The sequence below is a fragment of the Triturus cristatus genome, chromosome 4_1 (genome assembly GCF_964204655.1).
Source record: "Triturus cristatus chromosome 4_1, aTriCri1.1, whole genome shotgun sequence".
Taxonomy (NCBI): domain Eukaryota; kingdom Metazoa; phylum Chordata; class Amphibia; order Caudata; family Salamandridae; genus Triturus; species Triturus cristatus.
In genome coordinates, this window is record NC_140585.1 from 264967058 (window position 1) to 264979079 (window position 12022).

The following is a 12022-nucleotide window of genomic DNA, read 5'->3' on the forward strand; positions in this document are numbered from 1 at the left end:
TCTTACTCCACAGCTGCAGAGATATGTTACGTTCATGTACCGGAGTTTCCTTTTGCCTTGAGTGGAATAGCCAACAACAAATTAGAGCTGTAAGAAGTGTGCCACAATAAATGTCACAATACTGTCAGTGTGTTCAAATTTACACTAGACAATACTGGAACTACTGTGAGAAATTCAAAAGGTGCGATAAAAATTCACAGATAAACCACCCGCTATGTGACTCATAAAACGAACAAAGAGGACCCACGGAATCATAAGATTTATTTAAAATAGGTTAAAAAAAGCATTTATAAATAATTACATCCTTAATTTAAAAAGATGTTAGTAAGCCGAGAGGTGATGGATGAGGATTTTTTCTAGTTGGGGGCGAGTCATACATACCAGTATTTCCACTTACATCAGCATGACCAGATCTCTAGTTTGGAGTCTGCACATTCAAGAAGAATTAGAGTTTGAGACTGTGCCTCACACACCCGACAGAAACTTACAAAGTTGGTCATCCCATGTCCAGCTCAACTGTCTCAGCTCAAAGTCTTAGATCTTGGTAGAATCCTACTTCGGGTACTTAAAATACAATTAAAAATCTTGACGTTTAAAGTTCTTAAAGCGTTAAATACTTTGCGTATGTTCCTGGACATAGCTTAAAGTTCAGGGTCCCAGCAGGAACATTCAGGTTATCAACTGCGGTTCTACAGGAGACCGGATGTTCTTCATCTTCTCAGGACCCTCCACAGGTGAAACTTAGTGAGCGAGAATTCTTACCACCCACCATACGTCTTGCAGTCCTCTGCCTGTATACAACATCGGTCTGAGGGGGATGGAAGTAGTCCATAGAATTTGGCTTTCCAAACTGCTGCGCACGACGCGCAGCTTGTAGCTCCCTATTAAAAAAAAAAAATTCACAAGCAGTTAGGAGACTCTTGAAAACTGGCATAAACCTGTGACCATGTAGGAGAAAAAACATGCAGGTTTTTGAAGAACGTAGTATAGTTCAGTCAAAGGGGTCTTGAAAAGAGCAACTGTGACAGCCTATCCTCTGCCCCTTTACTTTTCCACCTTAACTTAGCAATACTCAATGAAAATGGCATTTCAGCATAAGACTTAAGGCATGATATCCATCCTCCAACTGGAAACCCCTTGTGATCTAGTGTTCTTTAGAGACGGCAGTAAGCGGCCCTTTAAATTAAATGGTCTTATAGGCCTTAATGATGCACCTACATGGGTTGATTCGGTGAGGTCTCGCATCTCATCTTAAAGCCTTGCCTTAGAGGCTCACATGAAATAGAACTCCCAATACATGAGGGAATTCTAGACCTTGCCCTCTTTCACTCCATACATCCGAACAAGCACTGGTACAACAGGCACTGTATGCAGCCTACTGTATGGTTCATCAGGGTGCCGAGTAATTTACCCATAATATTGTTAATTTAGACTTTACACAACTACGATTGTAATGAGTACTAGATGGTCATGAGTAGTTGTATGGTATTTTACCGTAGGACATGGCACATCATTTCTGCTCTGCGCATAATCAGGTATACATTTATAGATGAAAGTCTGCCTTGTATGGACAAAGATTGAAAGGAGGTGCAAGGTGGCCTCTGACAAGCAAACCAAAGGTGGGATGAAATAGCAATAACTAAACTTCGAATTAACAAATTAAAATGTTTCAGTCGTAAAATAAAACACTCAAATGGAGATTTAGTTTCAACATAAAACAGCAACTCCAATTGGGAGTCGCGTACACCTATTAATCAGAGAAACGCACTCAGTCTAAATTACAAAGCGAAGAGTTTAGAGACAGATGTGTGAAGTCCAAGTGGGTTAAAGATATCAGCCTTCTTGGATTGTAGGGCAAACATTCACCCACCGAAAGTAGTTTAAGTAGTGTATTTCGTTTCCTGTAAAAAACAGTTAAACAATGCTTGGTGTTTGCCACTTAGGTTCAAGTCTTCAGATTAACAGTTTGACTTCTAGGGTCTCATTTGTAGATAAACCACCAACATGTTCAAGCCCTACGCTTTCTTACCAGAGGTGCAGATTTAAAGTACTGTATTGCATGCTTTTAGACCAAAACAAACTGACTCAAACTGAAATTTGCGATATATGATAATTTAAAAACAAGCAACTATGCTAACTTAACATAAGTGTGAAACCATCATTGACCTTATTAAACTCCAAATATATAATTCTCTACTGAAATAGAGTTAAAATTACAGGCCACAGAAAAATAAATAAGCATGAAATAAAATATATATTTATGTAGACATTCAAAGATAGACTATATCTGGTCATATCTGTAAGCTTCAATCTGTCACTTTCTATATTTTTCAAGTGAGTTTAAAACCCAATTGACAATTGTAGGGCTTGAGCACTACAGTCACTCAAAATCAATCTGTTTGCAATTAATACCACTCGACAGCTACGTCTTCTGTGCGAAGATCAACACCTTTAATATTTAGAACAATTGTTATTCAGGGATATCTAGCTATACTCATTTTCAACACCAAATCTAGTTCAAAGATCACAACCAAAATCTATTCACTACTACACCTCCTTAACTGGTCCTGCACACTTCCTGCAGTCTGTTGGCATCCTACCAGGGAAGGTTCACAGTGCCAAGGGAGTGTCCAATAAAGTATGCAGATTTTTTGTTTGATAAAATGTACATTGAAATCAAGCTTCGGTACAACGGTGTTCTTACATATAGCATCACACGATGAATGTTCTATGGATAGTAAGGTTTTGACTATATTCAGTTCTACACTCCACTACATGATCCTGATCTTTATCAAGACTATCTAAATAGATTGGATACTGGTTTCTTGTGATCAATGCAAAGAGACTAGGAACTTACTGACATCAATAACTACACAATCATTTCACAGCAGTTTGTCTCGCGCTTGTTTCCTTGTAGAGAATTTATACTTAATTTATAATACTCTGAAGTAACCAAATGCGCTTAACCAAATCTGTTCAAGATTAAAAGTCCCTTTTAAGTTTTGATCTGCACAATCCATGATATTCTAGAATTTAGTAGTTTCGGCACAGTGAAGTGAATTTGTCTCATATTGCAATCTCTCCCAGGCCTAAACTGTGCGAGTTAGACTAGTTCCTGTAATCTCCCTCTGTGGACAATAACCTAATGGTAGAGGTTAAATGGATTGATTTGCTCTGCACCAGCTAGGCTATTGGGTCACAGGTGGAAGCTGGCAAAAGGCCTGCATGGTAAATGCACTAAAATGTTAAAGACTTGGAAACCCACGTAACCTAATGTTTTTTTCTAAAATGTTAGCCAAGCCGTACTTTAGATCTGCTTCTCCCTACATACATTTGTGGAGAATCAGTGGCTTTAACATGTCTACCAAGTAGATGAAGCAGTAAAACTAAAATGAATGTAGGTCTAGCAACCATCTTTAAAACATTTACTTTGAACCACACCGTCAGATTCAATTCTTTGTTGTAATGTTGCACCATGCAAGAAGTGACCTTACAGACAAATATTTTTTAAATGGATGCGCACTTAATATTCCATTTCCTAAAGGAATATTTTCTTCAGTTTCCTATAACCTGAAAAATAACCTGTTGGAGGATCCACAGTTTACAGAGGGTCCGAAGTCAACATCAGCACAGAAATGTTTTGATCTTTTATCTGAAGACAATCCGCTAGGAGCTTGAATTCTGTCAGATGGCAAATGCTAAAGCTGGGTCAAAAAGGTACAGCAAAAAGAAACAACTTTACTTTGTTCCATAACCAAGCCTAAATTCATGCGATTCATTTCCCCATTAACCACCATCACCGTTTTTACACTTTTAAAGCATTAACAGTTTACCTGATCAAATGGTTTAATCAGCACCTATAGCAATGGCGGGTATAGGCGGAGTTTGTTTTTTTTAAAACTCAAGTTGCTTCTAACTTCATCTGAGCCAAAACCACTTCTGTGGAAGCCTTGGCATTTGGTCAATGAGTTGTATGCTTCGTCCCTAGCTACAAGAAAACTTTGTGATCTTCAAATCCACACTAAAACGACGTACTAGTCTGTAAAATGCACTTTATATGGCACACTAAGCATTGGGAAACCGTGCCAAAGCCTTACAGAGTTTAACAAATATCATTGCAAGTCTACATAACCACTAAAATCACAATAAAATTCCACTGTTAAACCATCTTGCCTCAGCCATTTTCATTTTTTTTTAAGGGCCAATCAGGTTTCGCTTTCTGCAAGAAAAAAAAGTGCATCCACTCTACCCCACCTTGTGGATAGGATGAAACAACAAGCATTGGCATAGCCAATAGGTCTCGTCTTTGGGACCTTATCAGTAATTATGCAGCACAAAATCCTTGGTGCAACATCAACTGTTGCATGGCTAAACACTTGTGTCCCAAAGGGGAGACCTATTGGCTATGCCAATACTTGTTATCCTGTGCTGCTTGACAGCAAGGCCTTTCCTTTTGTTTCGCTCATTGCTGCCCAGATTTTCAGTAGATTAATATTTCCATCTAAATAGGTTTACTAGCTAGGTATTAAAACATCACACAACACGTTTTCAGTAAATGTGTATGAACTTTTTAACTATATATTAATGCTTTAAAGGACAACGGTAATTAACGCATCACTACAAAAAGATGCGCACTTAGATTAATAATTTTGGCAGTGATGCCCCTTCGACAGAATGTATAAGAGCACCGCAAATGCTGTGTTGCAAATGTCCGAAAGGACACGTGAGCCCAGAAACTTAACAGATCTGTAAATCCTGTTTCCAAGTAGGCGCTGTAAAAGGACAGATCTCCAGCGCTGTACGCATATTCTGCCTTACATATATAAGACCCCGTGCAGTCCCTGCTGCCACCGTCTTTGACAGCGGAGCGCTCTATATTGCTGGACTACACTCGTGCACTTCTATAGCAAGGTTTCATTTATACGGCAGCATTCTTTATAAACTGGACGTTCGCCAGTCACCAAAGGGACTGCCACAGAGAAACATCACAAGTGTTTAAGGAGATACTATCAGAAAAGTCCTGCATGTTCTAGGCGCGCTTGGGAGGTAAAGTGCAGAATCGGACCGTTCTCGCCGTGCCGATTTGGCAGTAATTCTTTAAAGGAAAGATTGGAATTTTGTGTAGTTTGCTTCCTCGAGGCGACTTCAGTGTGTGCCATCTTGAGTGGAGAGAGGCCCGGAGGTCTTATTTTGAGGTGGGAAGGGTTCCCGTTAAAGGGGTTCACTGGGCCGCTCGCAGCCGGGCTGCTAGAGTTTATTTTCACATCTTGCATAGGGCAGGGGTATGACAGCCGCTGGCACCAGAGAGGGCATTGAGAAGAGATTCACAGCCCGAAGCCTGGCTTCTGAATGTCCCCTTCTGCGCCCAGGTGCGATGCTTGCCGTGAGAACATGGCAGGTGCCGAGAGCTCGAGGGAAGTAAAGTTATGCGATGTGGGTACTGCTACCAACAAGCACGCGAGTGGCGCCACAGCGAGACATCTGTTTTGCATTATCGCGCACGCATCTGTGCACGGTAATGGAAAACAGATGTGGCCCGTGTGGGTAACAGCAAGCAATAGGCCGTGGGCGGAGCAAAGGCGGGACATGCACCCGCCTTTACCCAATTGCGGGCTGTCTTTCTTAGAAAGATGCATGCAGAGCCCAATATCCTATGAAAAACAAAAACACACGCACAAGCGTGTGGTGAGCTTTCTGAAGCCCCTTACAAGAAGTCTCGCCAGAGCAGCGCATGCGCGCTGCTACAGGCTCGACCTAGAAAGGGCAACTCTGTACAGAAAAAAACGAATACAGCGCACCTTAAGCTATGCAAACATGCGTACTATTAATTGCTACTAAAACTTTGCAGTTATGTTTGGTTTCATAGAGGTAGTAATGTTCTCAAATTTCTTTGAGCAGTTTTTTCTTTTTTTAATAAACAACGAACAGGTTAGTACATTACATCTTCCCTGTTAGCCATGTTAGAGCCAAATTAAAAAAATGTCTGTTGCATTTCCATCTGGGAAGTAATCATGCATATAAACATTTAAGTGTTCAAATCTCAAGAAAAAGCTGAGAAACCCAACTTGACCCAGAGGTATTAATGTTTTAACCATGTTTGCAGATAGTCTTCCAGCGCGGTCACCCAGTTTCCAAAACAGTTTCCTTCCAGAGAAAAGTTCCCTTTCTACATCTATATGCAACTGAAGGTGTGAGTCTGCTCATTTTTCCAACGGCAAGTTTTGTTTCTACTCGAATATTTGAAATCGCATCTTTCAATTCCTCATCTTGAGGAAGCAATTTGTACAGCTAAGCGGAATGGCAGTTACTGGTTGAGGAACGGAGGGAAGCGATAAGTTAAGATAGTAGTGACCCTTACAAGGCAGGGCGTCAGCATGCAATGCCCCGAACCAAGGCAAATCTGCCAATGCCCACAGCTTACACAATGTCAAACATACCAGGCACACACATTACCCAATTCAGCCGGTGTCCATTTTTAGGTCGAGCATTCGAGACCTCTTCTATATACTTCAGTATAGAGGTCAGTAAAATACCAGAATCACTTTAGCATTTTCTAGATTCCAGTCCACAGAAATTGTCTTCACGAGCACCCGTAGACAATATTTTTTCAAATCTTGAATTTTCAGCGAAAGGACCACCGAAGGCCCTGACTATATATGAAAAACAGAGCTTTGGACTATACCATTTCCCGCTGAAAGGCAATATTTCTCTCCATGTGTTCCCATACCTGGCGTGTCACGCAGTTTGGTGCTTACTTTCCCTCCATGTTAAAGTACAGTAGATATACAGCACCCAAGCTAATGTGCTGCATAGCTAAATACATATAAGGTCCTAAAGGCGAGACCGATTGCATTGCAAATGCTTGTTTTTTACCACTCCCCATCTGCTTTTTTAAAGTCAGTTGCCTTAATACATCTGGGCCCAGAAGCAACCAAACACACATTGCTTCTTTAACCACACTGTGCCACCATTTGTAACACCAGCATCCATTAGGGATTGTGTGGCTAACTGGTGTTCTGATTCGATTCTCATCTACTCCCCTCATCCAGTCTATTACTTGACCTGGAAATTAAAAGTAACTACTCTTCCAGAATTCTTACTATGATTTACATTTTGCCAAATTTAGTTTCAATCCATTTTAATTTCTTTATTTAGGCTGTTGGAAAACAGAACCAAAAGAAGGCAAGCGCCAAAATAAAAAGTTGCCATTTTTAAGCTAGTCAAAACTAGCAGACGCTAAAGCACCAACAAGGAAACATTTTATATGACGTCTCACAGTTAGAGGTTAGCACTAACCTCTACACCGAAAGCTATGTAAAGAAACTCGTTAAGTTTCAGAAGTTCAGTCTGCCTCATACCTTTCCAACATGGCCGTCTTAAACTTCTCCACATTGAGCTGCTTCTGGAGCTGGGCTGCCTTCCCCACAGAACGACGTAGGATGGGATGCTTCACCAAAAGGGCAGCAGAAGGCCTCGCAATAGGATCAGGGTGAATTAAGCTCTACAGGGGAAGCAAGGCAATCCGTTGTAATATGCAACTTCCTAAAAACTGACACAAGGGATGATACAAAATTAAATGTGACCAGCCACTTGTTCCCCCGAGGTTGCCTTACCTGTGCCAACCTCCCTCTTTACTACAAGACTCTGCTGCCCTTCCCAAGCTTCCCATCCTCTGGAACTTACCTGGAGCAGCTGATAGAAGGCCTCCGAGAAGCACTGTGGAATGCGTGGAAGGTGGCCTTTTCGGATATGATGCCAGGTGTCGTTATTGCGGGGCAGTGGTTCAGCTCCTCCTGCCAAGGCAATTGTGAGTCCCAAGGCAAAGATGTCAGCCTTGGGCAAATTGCCAAAATCCTAAAACGATAAAAGATACTTTGTAGGAGAGTTCCATCTAAAGGCCCCCAAAACTTCCCCTTCTTCAAGAAGAGCACATTTATGAGAAATATAATTCTTCCAGCAACATATAGGCTGGGAAAACAAGGTGCACACCCAGTCCTACCTTAAGCTCCATTAACTAAAGGCAGTAGAATCTTCAGCCTAGCCGGTGGAAAATACACCGAACAGTGGCGGCACGATAAGTGGTGAGGCAATAAGTGCTACTCGCCAGAAAAGCACTTCAACACCTAGCAGGGGTAACAGGTGCTCTATGAATGCAAACCTTTCTTTCCCTTCTATCCCTCCGCTATCCTTCTCACTCCAAAAAACTGACTAATATCCACCACTCAAATTACTTTCATATTTCACCATACTAATTCACCACTAATCCTTTATGGGTTTCCTGAGTAGCGTGCTACTCACAAAAAAAGCGCTTCAACACCTCATCAGGGGGTAACAAGTGCTAGATAAATACAAACCTTTTTTCCTCTATCCTTCTGCTATCCTTCAGAATCCAAATAACTGACTAACCTATCCACCACTTAAAATTACTTTCATATTTCACTATACTAATTCAACACTAATCCTCTATGGGTCCCGGAGTAGTGTGCTACTCGCCGAAAAAGCACTTCGATGCCTTGTCAGGGGTAGTAAGCGCTATATAAATGCAATGACAATCCATGTAATCATGCGATACCGGTCCCTTTGAAAACCCTAGAGGTTCACAAAACTACACTAACAGAAGGTCTTAAGTCCAACAATAACGAACACAAAGTCGCGTGATGCTGCAAACACCGTGCAAACCGCTTCAGATAGTTAATACATCACTGAGCCAGAAGATTAAGAGTCCATCAGCCCACCCTTGTTGGCGGAGCTTCGTCATCTGAGACTCTCAGGGGTCAAGGTCTGGGCCCACAAATTCGAGCCAGCCGGCCCTACTGGGTGCCCTAGCCAAAGATCCCAAGATAGAAAAATCTCCTGCCACAGTGTGCAATATAACTTTTGAAGACTCAGAGGTTCACCTTAAAGGTCAGGCTGCTTTGCCACAAGCCTCCTGCTTTGCTGAAGGGATTGCATAGGGCTCGGGGTGAAGAGCTGATCAGTCTATTGCAGGAAAACGGCATCCCATGTGGGGCCCTGAAATCAATCACTCGGGTTGAAAGGCCTACAGCGGATAGTGAATTAGCCACAGTAGGGGCGTCGTGGCTTCTGCGGCTACAGCGGGGGTGCAACTCAGCAGACAAGAGCTCATGATTAACGCTGCAACATAGATTCATGAGAAGAGCGAGCAGGAGCAAGAAAAGACGACACTGGGTAAACAAACGAAGGAAAGAACGAAGGCATACTGGAAGGATGGGTAAAAGGATGAATGAGCGGGCGCATGAATGAATATGTGGATATGTGTGAAAGGATGAGTGAGTGATGGGTGGATGGACAGGTGAAAGGATGAGTGATGGATGATTGACAGTGAGGTCTGCAAAATAAAGGGATGGCTAATGTATGGACAGGTAAAAGGATGCCCGAGTAAAGGCATGGATGAGTAAATGGATAGGTGGATGAACAGGTGAAAGGACAGGAGAATAAAGTGATGGATGGATAATTGTTTGAAGAGAATTGAATGGGAGGCAGAGTGGATGGTTGGTGAATTAATGGATGATGAATGGAAGGGTATATGAACAGCAGAGTGGATGATGGCTGGATGCAAGGATGGCAGAGTAGATGGATAGCTGGCAGACTGGAAGGATGGAAGAGTCGATAGATGGAAGATGTTTGGATGGCAGAGTGAATTGATGAATAGCAGATATTCATTGATGGATGAATGGTAGAGTGGATGGATAGATTGATGTATGGCAGAATGGGTGAAAGGAAGGCAGACTAGGGATGACAGTAGTGTCTAGATGGATGGATGGATTGATAAGTGGCAGAGTGGATGGATGGCAGAGCGGATGCAACGATGGGTGACAGAATGGATGGCAGAGTGAATGGTAAAGTGAGTGCATGGAGTAGTTGATAGAAGGCATGGGGTACGACTGAATGATAGATTAAAGAATGAGTGCAGAACAATGTAAATGTGAAATAGTGATGTAGGAGAGTAGGGTCTGCTATCCTATGGTCACCCCAAATTTTTGCTTTTTGCTTCACTGGTTTTTGACATATTGAGGCTGTGGGCCTGCCAATCAGACCCCCAGCCTGCTGTTCTCTCTACTAAATTAAAACTATGCACCCTAGGTGCATAACCAATTGGAAGTGGATCACCCTGTCAGCCCCTGTACCAGTGTACACTAGGTACCCAGGGCATTGGTGTACCCAAGGCCTGCCAAGGGCTGCAGCATGTATTATGCCACCCCAGGCTTGGCCTAACGATTTGACACAACTGGCTGATCACTCAGCTGGGGTAAGTTGGTGTAATCACCTCTTACTTAGGTGTAGTATACCTATCCCTAACCTTAAATGGGACACCTGGTAACCTATAAGTCACTCCTATAGCAGGCCTTAACAATCCTGAAGGCAGAGTGCTTGGTTCCATGTGAGATGGTGCTCTGGCCTGAGCTGAGCCTGTCTGCAGTGGTCGGAACTTCCTTCCTTCTACTGTTTCCAGATATCATCATACCATATACTCTTAAGTGCATTATGAACCTCGCGGTTAAATGCTATCTTTGGTTTGGCTTTATCAAAACATGTCGAGTAAGGTGTCATACGAATTGGAATACTAACCCCTCGCCAATTCTGGCGACGGGGTTAGCATTCCACCCTTCTAGAGGGACACGACATGTACAGTACCTGAAACCCGGGTAAAATCAGACATAGCCTCAGCTCCACAAAATGGATGCTGCCACCACAGACACAAGTCTGCCCTTCAGGTAGGGCTTGAAAGAAACCAGACATGCCTGTGGCTCACAAGGAGCCTCGGTGCATATGCCAGTTCAAACCGGTCCTGGGGCACACCAGTCCCGGGCCTGGGGCGAGCTGGACAAAGGATTGGGGGTGTAACCACCCCCCTTCCTGGTCCCACCCATAGGGAGGGACCTAGCAGGTAGTCCGGCCCCTAGAATCCGAATAAAGGTAGGAGCTGTGTCCTAAGACTTCAGACATCCTGGAATCAACTTGAAACTAAGAAGAAGACGGGAACTTCGACATTCTGCTGCACAGAAGACTGAAGAAAATCTCCCCTGTGGTCAGGGAGTGACCACCTTGCTAACGCAAGCACCATCCAGCGAATCACCGTCTGCTTTGCCGCCGCCTCCCGCCGGAGCCCGAGCCCAGAGACTGACAAGACCTGGACCTCCAGACCTCTCACCGCCCGATCCACAGTCCCTGAAAAGAGGAGACCCGTGGAGGCACCGAGACACGTGGAGCCAGCCATCTTGGAACGACTACGACAAGCTGACCAGTGCAACAACCGAGGCTCCCTCCAAGTTGTGCTTTGGGTCCTGAGAAGCCCAACCCTCGAGCAGCATCTGCACCAAAGGTGAGCCCTCCAGCATCTCCACGATCTGCGTGGGGCCCTTCTGCATTTTGCCACTCGACGCGCCTAACCGGTTGCTGGCCCGCTGGCTAGTGGCCATCTTGGCGACGAAATCTACAACAAACACCGCTGGTCTGGTTGCTCCAGACTGGCCCTTGCTCCCCTCCAAAGGAGCAATCCCTCTGACCTTGCTGGTCAGAACCAACAGCTGATTTCCGAATCCTCCTGCAATTGCTTTTGCCAAGGCTTGTTTGCTTCGATCAAGTCGCCGACACCGCCGACAGCGAGAGCCTGCGTGGGACAGCTCGTGAGCCGACTCCTGGACGTCGTCGACCTTCAGGGACCACGTGGCTGCGGAGACAAGCTACCCCTCATCACCTGTTTGCACCCGACATCGCCTGGTACCCACCTGGTGCCACGCTGGTCACTGGCTAGTGACTGAACACTGTCCCCTCTGCTTACAGGTCTTCAACATCTCCGATCCACTCTTGGATCCACTGCATCTCTCCCGGACCGACCGCCTGCAGCATCTTTGTCTTCAAGCTCCCCGGAACAGATAGAAGAAACCCGACGCACTTCGAGGCCTATGCACCCGCTTCCTGTGGGTGAGGTAAAGCTGGTACTCCGGTGCCCATGTGTAGTAATACATCTCTAGTGCCTGTGTTCCAAATCTTAAGTTCC

At 44.1% G+C, this 12022-nt stretch overlaps 1 protein-coding gene across 2 annotated transcripts in view; it reads right to left on the reverse strand.

Moving 5' to 3' along the window:
• Positions 1-242: 242 nt before the first annotated feature.
• The window catches only part of WEE2 (WEE2 oocyte meiosis inhibiting kinase), a 176567-nt gene continuing 164787 nt past the window's right edge, over positions 243-12022 (reverse strand). For both annotated transcript variants that reach the window (XM_085652016.1, XM_085652017.1), the window contains 3 exons: positions 7684-7854; positions 7359-7501; positions 243-881 (listed from right to left, as the gene is read on the reverse strand). In XM_085652016.1, coding sequence (XP_085508142.1) covers positions 719-881; positions 7359-7501; positions 7684-7854 — 477 coding nt within the window. In that variant the 3' untranslated portion in view covers positions 243-718. The remainder of the gene's footprint in view (positions 882-7358; positions 7502-7683; positions 7855-12022) is intronic.